Source organism: Calonectris borealis, chromosome W (genome assembly GCF_964195595.1).
Source record: "Calonectris borealis chromosome W, bCalBor7.hap1.2, whole genome shotgun sequence".
Lineage (NCBI taxonomy): Eukaryota > Metazoa > Chordata > Aves > Procellariiformes > Procellariidae > Calonectris > Calonectris borealis.
Genome location: NC_134351.1, coordinates 30,480,476 through 30,500,060, shown reverse-complemented (window position 1 = coordinate 30,500,060; position 19,585 = coordinate 30,480,476). Strand labels below are relative to the sequence as shown.

The following is a 19,585-nucleotide window of genomic DNA, read 5'->3' as shown; positions in this document are numbered from 1 at the left end:
TTGGCCACCTGAGCACACTGCCGGCTCATGTTCAGCCGGCTGTCAACCAGCACCCCCAGGTCCTTTTCCTCTGGGCAGCTTTCCAGCCACTCTTCCCCAAGCCTATAGCGTTGCCCTTCCCTTGTCCACTGATGTAGTCACTCCATCATAGAAGGCCACTAGGTTGGTCAGGCAGGACTCGCCCTTGGTGAAGCCATGCTGGCTGTCTCGATTCACCTCCCTGTCCTCCATGTGCCTTAGCATAGCTTCCAGGAGGATCTGTTCCATGATCTTCCCAGGCACAGAGGTGAGGCTGACTGGCCTGTAGTTCCCTGGGTCTTCCTTTTTTCCCTTTTTAAAAATGGGGGTTATGTTTCCCCCTTTCCAGTCAGCGGGAACTTCACCGGACTGCCACGACTTCTCAAATACGATGGATAGTGGCCTAGCAACTTCATCCGCCAGTTCCCTCAGGACCCGCAGATGGATCTCATCGGTTCCCATGGACTTGTGCACCTTCAGGTTCCTTAGATGGTCTCGAACCTGATCTTCTCCTACAGTGGGCAGCTCTTCATTCTCCCAGTCCCTGCCTTTGCCTTCTGCGGCTTGGGCGGTGAGGCTCGAGCACTTGCCGGTGAAGATCGAGGCAAAAAAGTCATCGAGTACCTCCGCCTTCTCCATATCCCGGGTAACCAGGTCTCCTGTTTCGTTCCAGAGAGGGCCCACATTTTCCCTGGTCTTCCTTTTATCCCCGATATACCTATAGAAGCTTTTCTTGTTGCCCTTGACATCCCTGGCCAGATTTAATTCTATCAGGGCTTTAGCTTTCCTAACCTGATCCCTGGCTGCTCGGACAATTTCTCTGTATTCCTCCCAGGCTACCTGTCCTTGCTTCCACCCTCTGTAGGCTTCCTTTTTGTGTTTGAGTGTGTCCAGGAGCTCCTTGTTCATCCATGCAGGCCCCCTGGCATTTTTGCCCGATTTCCTCTTTGTTGGGATGCATCGCTCCTGAGCTTGGAGGAGGTGATCCTTGAATATTAACCAGCTTTCTTGGGCCCCTCTTCCCTCCAGGGCTTTGTCCCATGGCACTGTACCAAGCAGATCCCTGAAGAGGCCAAAGTCTGTTAAATTTGGTATTTCTTATACTGTTATCTTGGTCATCTTTGCCTTAATGGTATAACTGATACACTTACCTAAGCACTGCTGGCCTTCTAAGATTCCACTCCCCAAAAGGTCCCCAATGCTCCCCTCCAATTACCTGTGAAGCATACCTTCCCCTTAACCATCTTTGAAATCTGGTTATTCCTCACAGCAACTTTTGTCAGCTTCTCACTGTGTTATTTGTTATGTTCAGCCATTTCCCATGTCATGTCCAATAGTTTCTCATAGTCTGCTGAGTTTGCTAAACTTCAGGCCAGGGGCTAGTCATCTGCCTGTGTATCTTACCACTGACAGTCCTCTGATGTGGTATAAAATTTACCTTTATTTTAATGTTCTCTGTCGGTCTTGGTGGAGGAGTCATTGATACTTGAGGCTTGCATGCCTAATGAGAAAAACTTGATCTCGGCTTTCTCATTGCTGTAGGTGAATTTTATTTTTTTTATTTATTAAAAAGCTTTAAATACTGTGTATTTGCCAATACTGAAAAGGCGTTGGTTTGGCTTGGTTAATTACTCCTAGTTAGTTTGGGGCAGGGGGGGAACTGTTAGTTGATTAAATTCAAGTAGTTGACTGTGTGCAACTGAGCAAGTTCCTAGTCTTGTGTAAATTGTTTTATTATGATTTTTTTTTTAAAATGCAGTTATTCTGCAATTTTTTTTCAAAAGTACATCTTTTTAGCTGGAGGGGGCAAAGTGGCTTTTTACTGTACTGAATTAACTTAAAATGAAGATCATCTACACATACCAACTCATTTACTGTGCCCTCAGATAAGAATGTTCCATATAATATATCTTTGATCACTTTTTCTTTGCTCCTGAAACTATTGCCTTGAGCTCATAATGACATTGATGAGAAGTCACAAAGAACAGGATGGGGGTCTGTTTTAAAAATAGGTGATATTGATCTTAAGAGCAAAGCTTTCACTTGTACATTTAAATGTTTTCAGAGTAGTATGTAAGAAATGATTAAAAGGTACTTTCTTCGCTCCAAGCAAATTGGCTAAGTGAATAAAACTACTATAATTGTGTAGGAATGTCTAAATGTATCTCAGTCCAATTAGAAACATATCACTTCCATTGGTACCACCTCCTCCTTTGTTGCGGGCATATAACAGTCTGCAAAGCAAAATACCTGGCAGCTTGAATTCATTGATTTGTTTAAAACAATTGAGACAGGCTCTCTTTATCTGTGATATAAAGGGCTGGAAGTGAAATATGCCAGTAACTTGACAGCATTACTGGAATACAAGTTTCTTATGCAGAGAAGGGGCTAATTTCCAAGCAGTTTTTGACTGGCCAGGCTGGTGGGGGGGGGTGCTTTTGGAAGGTGTGTTTGGCTTGTTTTGGTTTGATGGAGCATATAGTAGTTGTGTGTGGAAAAACTGCTAGATACAAATTGTAATCTTGAAAATTAATCCTGTGGAAGTATTAAGGTTTTCTGTGACCAAACCAGGACAAGTGGAAGTAAAGGAGCTAGATGGAAGCACCCCATCCTTTTCATGGGGTGCAGTCCTTCAGGAACAGACTGCTCCAGCGCATAAGGCCTCTCTACCCTTGAGGGAGTCCACAGCTCCTCCTAATTTAGTATCATCGGCAAACTTACTTAATGTTTTGTTGGGGGGTGGGGTTGGGTTTGGATTGGGGGGGGTGTTTTGGGTTTTTGTTTTGTTTTTTAATAAGATTTCAAGTAACACTTGTGTGGAAAAGGATTCTGCCACCATAAAACAAGGGTCTATTGCTATATGAAATGTAGGCCCTTAAGAACACAGGAAATACACTTGCCAAATGAAAGTTAAGAAAAATAGATCTGTTTTCCAAGATGTAAAAAAACCAAGTTAGAATAGAATAAATAAGCTGACATTGCCCCTTAACTACTTTTGTCCAGTATGAAGGAGAAACTTTTTGTTGCCTAATTTCAGCCAATGGTGCATTTAAGGGTATGTGGAAGGCAAGTATATGCTCCATTAAGGGTATCTGGTCAAGGACATTTTTCAATGCAAAAAGGAAGCCATAAACAAGAACATACTGGGGCACAAACCTGACTGACAAATGATAAGGGAGGCAGTGATGAAAACCAAACCTGGTCAGGCACACGAATTGGTGAGGGTATGTGAGAGTGAGAATGTTTATTCCAGCAAGGTTATCTGATTGGGGACCTTGTCAATTGGAAAACTAAGGGAAAAAGGGGGAAACGAAAAACAAAATATACAGACAGACCTGACAAAACAAACATGGGGACAATAACAAGAAACAAACCTCTCCAGTCACACTAATTGATGAGCTATCAAGAAACTACAGATGCCACTTCCAGGAAGATCAACCTGGACTTTGCAAGTGATAAGACTGTAAACCATGGGGGAAACTTGGAGGGGTGCGGGAATCGGTAGAGCTTGTATTTGGTTTAAGTGGCAAGGTTTTGGTAGTGGGGAGGGAGGGCTGCAGGGGTGGCTTCTGTGAGAAGAGATCAGGAGCTGCTCCCATGTTTGACAGAGCCAGTTCCAGTCAGCTCCAAGACAGACCCGCTTCTGGCCAAAGCTGAGCCAATCAGTGATGTTGGTAGTGCCTCTGTGATAACATATTTAAGAAAGGGTAAAAAAACTGCTGCGCAACAGCAGCTGGGAGAGAGAGGAGTAAGAAAATGTGATAGAAGCAATCCTGCAGACACCAAGGTCAGTGAAGAAGGAGGGGGAGGAGGTGCTCCAGGCACCAGAGCAGAGATTCCCCTGCAGCCTGTGGTGAAGACCATGGTGAGGCAGGTGGTCCCCCTGCAGCCCATGAAGGACCACAGTGGAGCAGATATCCACCTTGCAGCCTGTGGAGGACCCCACACCAGAGCAGGTGGATGTGCCCTGAAGGAAGCTGTGACCCCGTGGAGAGGAGCCCATGCAGGAGCAGGTTTTCTGGCAGGACCTGTGACCCTGTGGGGGGACCCACGCTGGAGCAGTCTGTTCCTGAAGGACTGCAGCCTGTGGGAAGGACCCACACTGGAGATGTTCATGAAGGACTGTATCCCGTGGGAGGGAACCTACGTTGGAGCTGGGGAAAAGTGTGAGGAGGAAGGAGCGGTGGTGACAAAGCTTTATGAACTGACCGCAATCCCCATTCCCCATCCCCCATCCCCCCTGCACTGCTCAGTGGCAGGGGAGGAGGTAGAAAAGAAGTTGATTTAGTTCTGGTTTTATTTCTCACTATCTTATTCTATTTTTAATTGGCAACAAAATAAATTAATCTTCCCCAAGACAAGCCTGTTTTGCCCATGACGGTAATTGCTGAGTGATCTCACTGTCCTTATCTCAACCCACGAGCTGCTTCATTGTATTTTCTCCCAGCTGTCCTGCTGAGGAGGGGGAGTGAGAGAGCGGCTAGGTGGGGACCTGGCAGCCAGCCAAGGTCAACCCATCACAGAGCTGTACAAACCCATGAAGGGGATGTGCAGGGGAAAGGGGAGCAGGGAGGAACAAAGGGGGGTAGACTGAAAAGGGTGTAAAAGGAGCCGGTCAGTACACTTGTCTAGCTGAGCCCTTTGCCTGATCACCACAGTCTGTCCTATCTTCTTTTATCTTATTCTTAAATGTTTTCTTAACTATCTGTCTGCATAATCTCACTCTCTGTCCCGTGTGTATGTGTGCTGCAAGGACTAAGTGCCAGCTACTGGTGAGATCTATGTGTGTCTGAGTCAGACAAGGGGTGTAGGCGCCCCCTGCCTGTGGTGTCAGCTACTGGAGCAAACGGGGGTCCTAGTTGCAGGGGGCCATAGCCCTGTGGATCTAGGGAAGGTCCTGCAGCCTTTGTGCCCAGAATGCCAGCTACTGGGGACACTGGCATGAGTGGACTTGGGGTCAGCCACTGGAGTCAGATCGGGGGTGTAGGCGCCTCCTGCTTGTTGTGTCAGCTACTGCAGTGATTGGGGTCTCAGCATCAGCTGCTAGAATGAGTGGGGATCTTTAACCTCCAGCTACTGGGGTAGGAACGGTGTGTCCCCCGAAAACCAGCTACTGGGAGGGACTGGTGTGAGTGAGGGGCTCCTCAGCGCCAGAGGCTGGAGCAGGACCACGCACCACAGCCCATGTGCCTGGTGCCAGCCACTAGGGTTGGGGGTGAGTGTCTGTATCGTCCCCAAACCTGGTGTGTGGGGGGAGTGTGCATGTGTATTCGCTAGCAAACTTCAAGCTGGACTAGCTGGCGAGTAGCTGGGGCCTTGGGTCTGGGCTGGGATATCAGGCAGGCAAGGGTCCGTGCTGGTATGCCCAGGGGGACTTGTGAGAGTGGAGTGCCTGTGGGACAAGTGTTTGAGTCCGTGCGTGTTTGCTAGCAAGCATCAAGCTGGGCTAGCCGTTGAGTAGGAGACCCATGAAGCAGATAAGAGGGCCTGGGATTTGGGCAGGGGTACCAGGCAGACAGAGGGGCCATGCCAGTACTTGGGGGAATCCCCGAATGTGTGTGCGCTTGTGAATCTAGAGTGTTGTTTATGTGCCTTCACTAGTGAACTTCTACCTCTGCCAGTCAAAGAAGAGGAAGGGGACTTGGCTGTCTATGTTTGTTTTATGTGAGTCCTGTATGTAGGTGCTGTTGAAGGCAGTGCCTTGTCTGTGGCAGTCTGTGTGACTGGCCGTGTCAGTGTCCTGTGTATGTCCTCTGTGTGTGTTTCTGGGATACGTGCTTCAGCTTTGCTACTGATTGAATCTGCAGACAGGAAAGTTGCAGCTGCATCCCTCAGCCTGGACAGAGACCCTGGGTCCCCGGGCACACCAGGCTGGGCTCCAGCAGCTGGGCAGGAGGGAGTCCTGGGCCAGAGCTGCTGGAGGAGGTGGCCACTCTTAACATCCCTTAACATCACATTCTCTATAGCAACGAACAAGTCTTTCCAACTCAGTGTAACATTTTTTATTATGAGGGAAAATATGGTGCATGTAGAATATTTTTTAAATATTTGAGGTTTCATTTTGCTAGAATATCTCATCTAGGCTCCCTTTCCCATGAAAGGTTGGACCGGATGATCTTTTGAGGTCCCTTCCAACATGGGCTATTCTATGATTCTATGATTCTATAATAAAAAGTATAGACATCTAATACAATATATTGAGTATATTCAAAAGAGGGCTGATACTGACTGTTTGTGGACAGTTTCTCGTCTTGCATGATAAATTAAGCATTTAATAAAGTAACTCTGCATTTTTATAACAGATTTTTTTTTCCTCTTTTAATGTATTTGTCTTAAACTGAGCTCTCTTAGAAATGCTCACTGATTTCTGCCCACTCCCTACCATTAGAATGCTTGCTTTCCCTTTAAGGCCTTAAGTACTTATACCCAGTGCTTACACAAATTGTTTTATTTGCATATAAAATGGCTGTTTTCCTCCTTCAGTCAGCCTGTTGCTATCACACCATCACATCTTTGGAGTAGGAACAGTTGACTCATGAGACCCTAGAAGCAGGTAGCATGCTGAGGCTAGTACAATAATTACAAACTAGTTAAGCATGCAATTAATTATTCCATTGACTCAAAAAAAAAATAGTTGTGGAATAGAAAGTCTCTCTTTGCTCAAACATCAAGCCTTTGAAGGCAGACGAAAAGCTCTGCTTTCCTCATAAAATTCTGCTAAAGCCATTTGTGAACAGGGAGATATCAGCCCAAATGGAAAGGCTTAAAACTGGAAATGAAAACTAGCTATGACAAAGCAGAGGACAATAGCCGTGTCTGAGGCAAGGACAAACTTCTGGATTATCCTCTGTAGTTAGTGGGCTGTTGCTGCTTGAGGTAAGAAAACTTCCTAAAACTAAGGAAAAGCACAACTGTTTTATAATTATGTAATGTGGGAATCTTTTTTTTTTTTTTTTTGTGAGGCTTCTTGTATGGTTGAGTGCTCTCCTTTGTGAACTAACTTGTGCCTTGGCAGGCTTCAAAGCTGCTCAAAATTTTGTTTACGGGCAAAGAGAAAGTACACCTTATATACATAAGTAAAACCAAAAATTTATTGTTAGTGTAATTCAGATCTTGAGAGTCTAATCATTATTAGTCCAGATCTAATTGTTACAGGAAAAGAAAGAATAATGATGTAGTTAAAATTGTAACACACACACCTCTTAGTTTCTATCCCTTTTCCTGGTGTTATGCTCACTCTTTCACTGCTCTTCTGGGTCCTAAGGTCAGTGGTTTCATTCTGGTGGTGGTGGGGGAATGCTTATGGTGAGTTGTTAGTATCTGGAGTCCATGGCCAGGAGGAATATGATGTTCATGTTGATTGATTGTTTGTTTTTTTTCTTCCTCACTCTAGGATTCACTTGGGGTCATGTTTATATGTTTGCTAATACACTTTTACACCTTTGTCTTTGTTGGTGAATGAAACATGCAAGTAACCTTCATACTAGCAGCTGACCACACCCCTGTCTTTACTGCATATTGTTATCTGTTAACCAAATTACAAATGCTTGAAGTGTAAATTATTAGCCACACAACTCCTTTTATTGCTTTAATGTATTATCACTGATAGTTTTACAGGGCCTAAAGCCTAGGAAAAGAACAATTCAAAATAGTTTCTGAAAGCTTTCCTGCCCCCACCCCCCAAAACAAAGAATACTTGATGAACTTTCATGCATAACACCCCCCCCCAAAAAAAAAAAAAGAAAAAAATAATTAAGACAGCCACCTGTTTGGCAGTTATGCTTGTTTTCCCTTTAAGGCCTTAAATGCTTATACCCAGAAATCTCACTTTGTCAGTGCTGATGTAAAATTCTGCCACAGCCCAAATTAAAAAAAAGATAGTTTGCAAAAGATAAAAAAAAAAGCTGTTAATCAAGTAGTTTGACAACCAGAGGAAGCTGTATTACTGTTTGAGCATTACAGAGAGAGATCAGTTTTCATATGTTTGCAACAGAAACAAAGCAATACAAAAGCAGAAAACTTGAGTATACCAAATTTGCAAATAGAAGGTCTTTAAACAAGGAAGAACACTTTTAAAGCTTGAGATAAAATTGCTGTTTCGTTCCTTCCACCTTTCCATTTCAAAGCACACACATACATAGGCACAATCCCACTTTGCATTGGGTCAGTTTACACTGAAGTTAAATATTCAGTAGCTACCCTTATGTTGATGAATGAGATGATGTTCATGTTAAAGCTGAGCAGTAAAATGGTTGGCAAAATAGTTTGTGTAGGCTCAGTTTAAACTTGAGGTTCAGAAAGAAAGTCATCCTCATCAGAAATTGGCAGCTTCTATTTAAACTCCAAAGATAATTTAGAACCCCAAGACATTTGGAAGTTTAGTTCTTAACTCTCTGTAGTGTATCAAGCAAGAGAAGTAGCTTTCATTGGCCCCTTCTTGACTTCCATATTATACAATGTGCACAGTGAAAAATTTGATCACTGGGAGTATTAGGAAACATCGGAAATGATAGAATAAGCTACTAGACCAATATACAAATATTTTTTTACTTTGCATTTGTCTAGTTATTCCACTGTGGGTAAATTTATCCACCAGCATATCAATACTTTAACTTGTTTAGAAGTATATTCAATTGCATCAAGATTTAGATGTATTGCCATTTACCCCATAAATATTGAAGGCCATTAATAAGACTAATTACCTTTCACACTAAGCAGCCACTAACAATATCACCCATCTCCCTACTGAAATGTAACTGCTGCTTTGAATTCTCTCCAAGTTTCATGGTACTCCATGTTATTCACAAAAAGTTCCATAAATTAATCTATTCCCAGAGACTAAGTGACCTCAAATGTACAAATACCCAAGTGAATAGAGGGGCTTCAAAGGAAGGTAACATTTTTCATAACAGCTTTAGCAAAAATTCATATGTTGCATTGATTATGCCCCAGGACAGGACAGAACGATGGTAATTCAGATGGGCTCCTCTGAAAAGATGCATCAATTTTTTATCACGTTCTAGCCAGATCGTCACAAAAACTTTTGAAAAAGACTGAAATTCGCCACCAATTTGAGATTGCATGCGAGCTTTTACAACATTCATTGGGAAAAATAAGGATCCCAGCATGGCACCCAACAGCCCTCCACAGATAAAGTCATTGACCAAGTGAGTGCTGTAAGAAGTTGCTTCAGGCAGGCACTGTTTGATAGGTCCTCGTAGGCCAAAGAAGAGGATGTTACTGCTTCCATTCCGGAGCAGAATAGGCACCAAACCCCGATAATATTCTCTAATCCCATAGACTTTTAGTACCTTGAAAGCCTGGTAAGTGTTTGTAAATTTGTCATGATGTTTGTAGTCCTGAAGCAAAGTCTGGACTCGTTCAAAAGGTGTAAGAAGGGCTTCCGTGGTCCCTGCAAGCACTGCTGCCATGCTGCGAGTTAGAAGTTCAGGTGCACTTGTGTGACTATGGAGCAAGGAGGAGAAATCTTCATACAAGCCAAACATTAGAGCCAGGGTGGTCGTTTTTTGCATTAATGGAGGAAGGATTCCACGATAGAGATTTCGAATTCCATCTTTCTGCAGCTGATGTACTGCATCCTTTGTTTTCAAGCCATACAACTGTTGTCGAAAGAGGACCTTCTGGATGGGAAAGGTGACTGCTATATTGGTGAAGGCTGCACAATAGCCACAAAGATAATGTTTACCAGAGCTACCCTTTATGTGATGGCTGATATCTTGCTTTGAATTTGTTGGGACACAATCTTGTGAATCCATCTTTTTTTTCCCCTTAATATATATCTTAGATTTCTTTTCCTATGTCAAAAAAAGAAAAGAATGTGAACAAAATGTCATGTGAAACAGCTTTTTTAGTTCACACACACACATCATGTGCACACTGTTCAACATTTTACATCCTGAAGAAACTTCATCAAATTCAATGGAACAGTGTGACAAATGCTTCATCTGATAGATGATGCAAAATGCACAATTTTCTACACCAGATCCAAGGACCTGAAAAACTAGTCATTTTTTTCCTCCCTTTATGTTTTGTTCATTAAAAACAAACTGAATTAAACCAAATAGACATATGAACCCCTCCAATGCCACGTTACAGCTGAAAATGTCAGGGAGAAATAGGAAGTTTACACATTAAGTTTCCATTACAGTATGTCAAGGAATTCAAATGCTGAATGTTCTATTCTAATACTAGTAAGATACAATACAAATTACCAAGGTTTTGGAAAACACACACACACACTACACACAGCTTAGCATTACAAATTCTGATCATTCCTGCCCGTATTTCCCTGTGGCAGACAACAATGAATAATTTAAAAAAGAAATTTAATTATCAGCATTAGTTTACTATAGAGAAGTAAAAGAATATAGAAAAGCTAAAGAATACATTGAGCTCTGCTAGAGCTAAGATCCTGAAGGACACAGTGAACAGTTTCATTAAATAAAACGGAGAATTAGTCCTTAATAGGCAATATATGATCTGCCACTGTTGCATAATATTGCACTCTCTAATGTTTGCCAAGGAACAGCAACATAGAAGTAATTTACAAAGATGAAGCATTTTTCCTGATATGAAGTTATGACAGTAGTGAGGAATTCGCATTGGGGAGCTTGTACCACTTCATTTATACTAATATATATTGTTCCTAGGATCAACTTAGTTCTATCCGCATATAGTAAAATAGCCACACCCACAACTAAGCTACAGTCTTATCTGGCACCCCACTTTAATATTAAGAGTTATACCAACTTCACTACTGCAGTGGGTAAGAGTGTCACTCAATAATATAACACGTAAAACACTGAGGATTCATAAGACTTTTGACAGCTAGTCACCGGCTATGTTGGCAATAGCAACCTGTGGCCAACATCACTTCTGAATTCTTTTGAGGAAAAAAAATAAGAGATCTAACTCAGTTTTATAAGGTACGTATTTCTTTCTATGGAGTAGCTAGATTTATGAAGTAAGGAGCAGTTTAAAACTATAGCATTACCTTGATAATCCTCATGTAGTTTAAATAAGTTCTCATGCTTATGATTTGAGAACTTGCAATGACCAGGCAATGCAATTTTTCTCAGAAGTGTTTATGACAGACCCTTTGCTTTCAGCTGTAATTTCAAAGGCCTACTGTGTCACTGTGCTGGTTTTGGCTGGGATAGAGTTAATTTTCTTCATAGTAGATAGTATGGGACTATGTTTTGGATTTCTGCCGAAAACAGTGTTGATAATACAGGGATGTTTTCATTATTGCTGAGCAGTGCTTACACAGAGTCAAGGCCTTTTCTGCTTCTCACACCACCCCACCAGCAAGTAGGCTGGGGGTGCACAGGAAGTTGGGAGGGGACACAGCTGGGACAGCTGACCCCAACTGACCAAAGGGATATTCCATACCATATGACGTCATGCTCAGCAATAAAAAATTGGGGGAAGAAGAAGGAAATGGGGGATGTTCGGAGTTATGGCATTTGTCTCCCCAAGTAACCGCTACGCGTGATGGAGCCCTGCTTTCCTGGAGATGGCTGAACATCTGCCTGCCGATGGGAAGCAGTGAATGAATTCCTTAATTTGCTTTGCTTGCGCACGGGGCTTTTGCTTTCCCTATTAAACTGTCATTATCTCAACCCACGAGTTTTCTCACTTTTACTCTTCTGATTCTCTCCCCCATCCCACTGGGTGGGGGAGTGGGCGAGCGGCTGTGAGGTGCTTAGTTGCCAGCTAGGGTTAAACCACGACAGTCCTTTTTGGCGCCCAATGTGGGGCTCAAAGGGTTTGAGATAATGACAGATTTGATTGGAATGTGCTAGATGATTGAATTTATAGCTGTTATTGCTGTTTAGCTATTAATTGGCAGACTCCTGTGCTTGCCATGGGGCTTGCTTGCCTTACTGTATATTAGAGTCTAGTGCTCGTTAGTGGCTGTTTTTTGCTTTCGCTGCTTGCTGTACTGCTTATCATCTTACTCTGCTGTGCCTGGGAACATCTTGATAACAGTAATGGGGATGCGCCTGGGCTAGCAGATGGCCATCTTACTCTGCTGTTCCTGTGCTGCTGTACTGGACAGGCTGGAACTCCAGTGTGAACTTGAGTTGAAGGGACTATGGATGAGTTCACGCAGGACACCCCGAAGCGTCTGTGGCCGTGAATAAGTCCATGCCAGAGCAGGTATATCTCGAAGCGTCTGTGGCTGTGGTTATGTCTGTGCCACAGCAGGTATACCTCTGAAGGGATTGTGGCCCAAGGATAAGTCCACGCTGGAGAAGGTACACCTCGAAGCATATGTGGATAAGTCCATGCTGCAGCAGGTATACCTTGAAGCATCAGTGGCTGTGCATGAGGTTATGCTGGAGCACCTCAAAGCGTGTGGCCATGGATGAGCCCACGACAGAGCAGGTACACCCCCTGGAGGGACTGTAGCCACGGGTAAGGCTATGTGGGAGCAGGTTCACTCCTGAAGGGACTGTGGCTGTGGGTAAGGCCACGCTGGAGCAGGTCTATCTCTGAAGGCATTGTGGCCCATGGAGAAGGCCACGCTGAAACAGGTGCACCTCAAAGCGACTGTGGATAAGTCTATGCCGCAGCAGGTATACCCCTGGAGAGACTGTGGCTCATAGGTAAGGCTCCACTTGGAGCAGGTACACCCCTAAGGGACTGCAGTTTGTGGATAAGTCCAAGCTAGAGCAGGGGCAAGGGGAGGAGTTCATTGCAATGTTAAACCCTATAACCTGGCCCAAAGGGACCAGGGGTGGAGATTGTACTGGAAATACCTTTGAATCGTTATAACCCATGATTTGAGTTGCATGTTATGGGAATTACTATAGCAGGAACCACCTGAACCAATGGAGGAGAAGCCTTACAAGAAGCAGTGCAAGTGCAGCAGTGACCCGACCTGAGCTGGCTTTGGTGCCCAATAACTCCACGCAACACACCACCTCTCCTGTCCTGAGTGACCACCATAACAGATGGAGCCCAAAGTCATGGACTAAATGAACTCAGTGGACATTTTGTGGACATTTCTGGACATTTTATGGACATTTCACAGGGGTGGTCCATAGACCACAAGTGGTGGAGTACATGAGCTGCTTCCCAATTAAAGTTTATTACAAGGGAAACAGTTCTCAGAAGTAACAAAAGCTTTGGATCACCTGTGTTCCCAATATGCACAAATTTCTGCAGCCATTACAATAGCCAATTTCTGAGCAGAAGTCTGCCCATCCTCCGCCCTGAGGTTTCAGAACACACTGCAAGGGGAAAAAGGCGATTCTCTTTTTGACGGGTAACAATGAGATCATCTAGACCAGTGGTCTCCAAACTTTTTTGATCATGCACCCCATCAGTCAAAAATTTTTGAGCATGCACCCCTAATATATGTATATTTATTTATAAATTATACACATGTGCTACTGTTAATATATTATGTATGTTATAAAATATGCACAAAAATAGAAATTAAAAAGGATGAGATAAAGATGAAATAAACACTATGTTAAAATAACTTTTATTTTATTTATTAACAGTACAAAAATATTTTCTTCCCACAGCACAATGGATTTTCTTGCACACCCACTTTGGAGACCACTGATCTAGACTGTATTTGTGCTGTCCTTAGAAATCTATCCAGAGACTGAACAAAAGTCCAGCATATTCCCTGATCCAAGGTCCATCCTTTCAGGTTCCTGTCACTTCCATACCATCCTGTGGTATATAACATCTAGTCCTTCTAAGAAGACTAAGAGTTCAGCAAATTTACCTGCCTAAATGACCATGGTCTTCAGAATGCCAAGACTCCACCCACTAGATCGAATACACACAAGGGAAAGAAAAAAAATATTTTGTACCCAGCATCCTTTTATATCACTGTGTTCATAACACTGGTGAGAGATGTTATGCTATGTGATAAAAAGCTCATCTGTACACCCACAAAGGAGAAAAGAGAGACAATGGCAGGTGGAGGAGCCCAAATAATATCCTGTCCTGGCTCCTCCCAGGCCCATCACAGGAGAGCTATCAGCCCATCAAAGACCCATCTCCACAAGCCCAGAAGAGCACAGAGGCGCAAAGGCAGGTGGGCAACCCAAATTAGGGACTCAGAAACAGACACCCTGTCTGGGCCCCTCCCAGGACTGTCCCAGGAGAGCCTCAGCCTCAGTATCCAGGTGCGATATCCATCAAGATGAGTACTGCTAACAGAGGCAGCTGACAGATGCAGCAGTTTGCACAGCAGTCTCTGGGTTCTGCTTTGGGAGCTTTTGTGGACAGGGTCCAGGATCATCAGGGAATTCCTGGGAACCCTCTGAGAAACTTGAGGGTGCCTGCTGCTGCCAAATAAGGACAAGGTAAGGGGAGCCACAAGGATGTGGGTCTAAGGAAGCTCTAGCAGCTTCTAACAAGAATGGTCAGCTGCCCTTGACCCAAGGTGCCTGGAGCCTTTGTTACAGCTACCTGCTGATTAGAGAGGGTCAAACCCCCTTTTAGCTGGTGCTAGGGAGAGGCCTATAAAAGAGCCTGGAGTACAGCCTCCCAGAGGCAACAGCTGTTGCAGAGGGGGATCTTCATCACAGTTCAAACCAGCCTATATGTTCTCAGGTATGGTGGTGACATGCCATAGGGTATATTCCTCAGCAGGTATTAGAGCAGCTTTCCCTGCCAGGGCAGAGGCTTTGACCTAGATAGAGCTTTAGATGGTGGATGCAGCCTTGCAAGTATAGGCTGTAGGGAGTGCCTGTGGCCTTTCTCTGAGGCTGGTAGAGGTGGCCTTCTTTCCTGCAGTCACCAAGTGGAGGAGTGTCCTGGTTTTGGCTGGGATAGAGTTAAATTTCTTCCTAGTGCTGTGTTTTGGATTTAGTATGAGAAGAATGTTGATAACACACTGATGTTTTCAGTTGTTGCTAAGTACCCTGCTAGTCAAGGACATTCAGCTTCCATGCTCTGCCAAGGGCACAAGAGGCTGGGAGGGAGCATAGCTGGGACAGCTGGCCCAGCTGTCCAACAGGGTATTCCATACCATGTGACGTCATGCTCACTATATGAATGGTAGGTGTGTTCCAGGAAGTAGCGATTGCTACTTGGTTATCGGTCAGCACGGGTGGTGAGCAATTGCACTGTGCATCACTCATTTTGTATAGTCTATCATTATTATTGTTGTTATTATTATTATTATTACCCCTTCCTTTTCTGTTCTATTAAACTGTCTTTATCTCAACCCACGAGTTTTTCTCACTCTTACCCTTCCGATTCTCTCCCTGTCCCACAGTATGGGGGGGGGGCGGGGGAGTGAGCGAGCGGCTGTGTGGTGTTTGGCTGCCTACCAGGTTAAACCATGACAGTCCTTTTTGGCGCCCAACGTGGGGCACGAAGGGTTGAGATAACAATAGATCTGACCAAAGCGTGTTAAGGCAAAATTGGTTATAAGCATTCATTATATTGGTTTAATAGTCGCTGGTCACAATGTTGATTTATTGGCTCTCAAAGTTGTTGGGCTGGCTCTCAATGTTGGGTTATGTAATACTGTCCTGGTTCCAGCTGGGACAGGGTTAACTTTCTTCCCAGTAGCCTGGGGGGTGTGCTGTGTTTTGGGTTCGGTGTGAAAGGAGCGTTGATGGCCCATTGATGCTTTGGCTGTTGCTGGGTGCTGCTTGCACCGGGAGGAGGGAGCACAGCCGGGGTGGTGGACCCAGCTGGCCAATGGGGTATTCTATACCATGTGACATCATGCTCAGTATAAAAACCAGGTGTGTGGGGGGGCTCCCCCCCCCGTTCGTGACACGCGGTCGGCGGTCGGTGAGCGGTTCTGTTGTGCATTGCCTGCTTTGTGTATTCTGTTATTGTTGTTGTTCTCACTGTTATTATTACTGTTCTACTTAGTTTTATTTCAATTATTAAACTGTTTTTATCTCAACCCGGGAGCTTTCCTACTTGTGGCCTCCCAATTCTCTCCCCCATCCCACCGGCGGGGGGGGTGATCGAGCGGCTGTGTGGAGTTTATTTTTGCTGGCTGGGGTTAAACCACGACAGTCCTTTTTTGGCGCCCAACGTGGGGCACGAAGGGTTGAGATAACGACAGATTATTTAGAACATATTAAGGAATTTATATCTGGTAACATATTCGTTTGTTCTGCACCATGCTCTTGTTTTTACTGTACCTGTTAAAAATTGGAGTTGGGTTTTGTAGTCTGTTGTGCTCTGCCATGATTAATGATGTTTTGCCTGGGAGATTTGTTACTAAAACGCTGGCATTGGGGGTTATTTGGTATTTGGGATTCGTAATGAAGCCGTTTCTGCATTTCGGGTACCACCTCATGGAGACCATTAGCAATTATACCTTTTCCTCCAAGAGATTTTTTATGGAGGAAATAGAGAATGGCACCCTCACTACCTTCATCTCCTTTGTTAAAATAACTTGCCAGTACCTTGAACATCCCTGGGTAGTTAAGATACATCTCTTGGTACTCCTTGGGAATATTGTTGCGGTTTTATCCAAGGTTAGTAAGCAATTTAAGAATGTCATCCAGAGATCTGCCCCAAGGCTGGATAGTTATGAGTGGCAGGGCGAGTGGGATAGCATGGGCAAATGCCTAGGGCGATGGGCACCCCCAGTGTTCTGGAACTTTACCCCTGAACAAGTGAAGAACCCTGAAAAATTAGTAGAATATTTGGAAGAAGTATGCTGTCACCCTGGCCATTCCAGGGAGACGCAAATCACTACAGTGTGCTGGGGCCTGGCCCATGCCTACCGAGCCCTATTTAACACCACTCAGAACCCCCAAGGGGAAGGAAACGTCTCTGCAGCTGATGACAAAGCAACAGGCCCTGCGGCTACCCCACCCCCCACGGCAAGAACAGCGGCTCCCTCACCCCCCAGGGCAGGCACGGCAGCTACTCCGCCCCCTGTGATAGAGAACCAACCCATGCCGGTATCAGTCGCCCCTATACAAAAAAGAAAATGCACAAGAAAATCAGCTCCTCTAGTAAGGGATGAAGATGAACCAGGGCCATCACGAGAACAGGAGGAGGAGGAGGCAGAACCCGTAAATGAGATGGTGACCACCCGATCCCTATCCCTGGGTGAGCTGCGAGATATGCGAAAAGACTTCAGCCGTCGTCCAGGGGAGCACATTGTCACCTGGCTGCTCCGATGCTGGGATAATGGGGCCAGTAGCCTGGAATTAGAGGGTAGGGAAGCCAAGCAGCTGGGATCCCTTTCTAGGGAAGGGGGCATTGACAAAGCAATTGGACAAGGGGCACAAGTCCTCAGCCTCTGGAGGCGACTCCTGTCAGGTGTGAAGGAAAGGTATCCCTTCAAGGAAGATGTTATATGCCACCCAGGCAAGTGGACCACCATGGAGAAGAGGTATCCAGTACCTGAGAGAATTAGCTGTGCTGGAAGTGATTTATGATGACCTGAACAACGTGCAGTTATCCAAAGACCCAGATGAGGTCAAATGCACCCGACCCATGTGGCGGAAGTTTGTACGGAGCGCACCAGCGTCACGTGCAAACTCATTGGCAGTAATGACCTGGAGAGATGGAGAGGAACAAACAGTGGATGAACTGGCTGGCCAACTCCGGCAATATGAAGAAAGTCTCTCTTCCTCCCTACGAGCCTGTGTCTCTGCTGTGGAGAAACTGTCTCAGGAGGTCCAGCAACTCAAAGAGGATATGTCCTGCTCCCCCCCTGCACGGGCCAGCGTCTCAGCCATTAGGATCAAGCGTCCCTCTGCTCAAGAGAGGAGACATCGTGGGTACACACCCCGGGGCACCCTGTGGTTTTACCTGCGTGACCACGGAGAGGACATGAGGAAGTGGGATGGAAAACCTACCTCAGTCCTACAGGCACGGGTACATGAGTTGCAAGGGAAAACAACCACAAAAGGGGGTTCTTCCAGGAAAACTGCTGCTCCAGTCTCCAGTGACCAGTTCCCCAGACAGAGTAGAAGGGCTGATTCCACTTCCGACCTTAACAAAGGGACTTCTGACTCATACTTACAAGAAGTAGATAGCGAATATGATGACCAGGACTAGAGGGGCCCTGCCTCCAGCCAGGTGGAGGAAAGGGACAACCGGGTTTACTGGACTGTGTGGATTCGATGGCCTGGCACATCAGATCCACAAGAATATAAGGCTCTCGTAGACACCGGTGCACAGTGTACCCTGATGCCATCAGGCTATAAAGGGGCAGAACCCATTTGTATTTCTGGAGTGACAGGGGGATCCCAAGAGTTAACTGTGTTGGAGGCGGAAGTAAGTCTAACCGGGAATGAGTGGCAGAAGCACCCCATTGTGACTGGCCCAGAAGCTCCGTGCATCCTTGGCATAGACTACCTCAGGAGAGGGTATTTCAAGGACCCAAAAGGGTACCGGTGGGCTTTTGGTATAGCTGCCCTGGAGACGGAGGAAATTAAACAGCTGTCCACCTTGCCCGGTCTCTCAGAGGATCCTTCTGTTGTGGGGTTGTTAAAGGTCCAAGAACAACAGGTGCCGATCGCTACCACAACAGTGCACCGGCGGCAATACCGCACCAACCGAGACTCCTTGATCCCCATCCATGAGCTGATTCGTCGACTGGAGAGCCAAGGAGTGATCAGTAAGACTCGCTCACCCTTTAACAGTCACATATGGTCAGTGCGAAAGTCCAATGGAGAGTGGAGGCTAACAGTAGACTACCGTGGCCTGAACGAAGTGACGCCACCACTGAGTGCTGCTGTGCCGGACATGCTGGAACTTCAATACGAACTGGAGTCAAAGGCAGCCAAGTGGTACGCCACCATTGATATCGCTAATGCATTCTTCTCCATCCCTTTGGTGGCAGAGTGCAGGCCACAGTTTGCTTTCACTTGGAGGGGTGTCCAGTACACCTGGAACCGACTGCCCCAGGGGTGGAAACACAGCCCTACCATTTGCCATGGACTGATTCACACCACACTGGAACAGGGTGAGGCTCCAGAACACCTGCAATACATTGATGACATCATCGTGTGGGGCAACACAGCAGAAGAAGTTTTCAAGAAAGGGGAGAGAATAGTCCAAATCCTTCTGAAGGCCGGCTTTGCAATAAAACGAAGTAAGGTCAAGGGACCTGCACAGGAGATCCAGTTTTTAGGAATAAAATGGCAAGATGGACGTCGTCAGATCCCAACAGATGTGATCAATAAAATAACAGCCATATCCCCACCAACTAGCAAAAAGGAAACACAAGCTTTCTTAGGCGTTGTGGGCTTTTGGAGAATGCATATTCCAAATTACAGTCAGATCGTAAGTCCTCTCTATCACGTGACCAGGAAGAAGAACGACTTCAGATGGGGCCCTGAGCAACGACAAGCATTTGAGCAAATTAAACAGGAGATAGTTGAGGCAGTAGCCCTTGGGCCAGTCCGGGCAGGACAAGATGTGAAGAATGTGCTCTACACCGCAGCCGGGGAGAATGGTCCTACCTGGAGCCTCTGGCAGAAAGCACCAGGGGAGACTCGAGGTCGACCCTTAGGGTTCTGGAGTCGGGGATACAGAGGATCCGAGGCCCGCTACACTCCAACTGAGAAGGAGATATTGGCAG

General features: G+C 45.5%; 1 protein-coding gene across 1 annotated transcript in view; it reads right to left on the bottom strand.

Moving 5' to 3' along the window:
* Window positions 1-7,752: 7,752 nt before the first annotated feature.
* The window catches only part of LOC142074725 (mitochondrial nicotinamide adenine dinucleotide transporter SLC25A51-like), a 37,614-nt gene continuing 25,781 nt past the window's right edge, over window positions 7,753-19,585 (bottom strand). Inside the window, exon 2 of the mRNA XM_075135566.1 lies at window positions 7,753-9,833. Coding sequence (XP_074991667.1) covers window positions 8,922-9,833 — 912 coding nt within the window. The 3' untranslated portion in view covers window positions 7,753-8,921. The remainder of the gene's footprint in view (window positions 9,834-19,585) is intronic.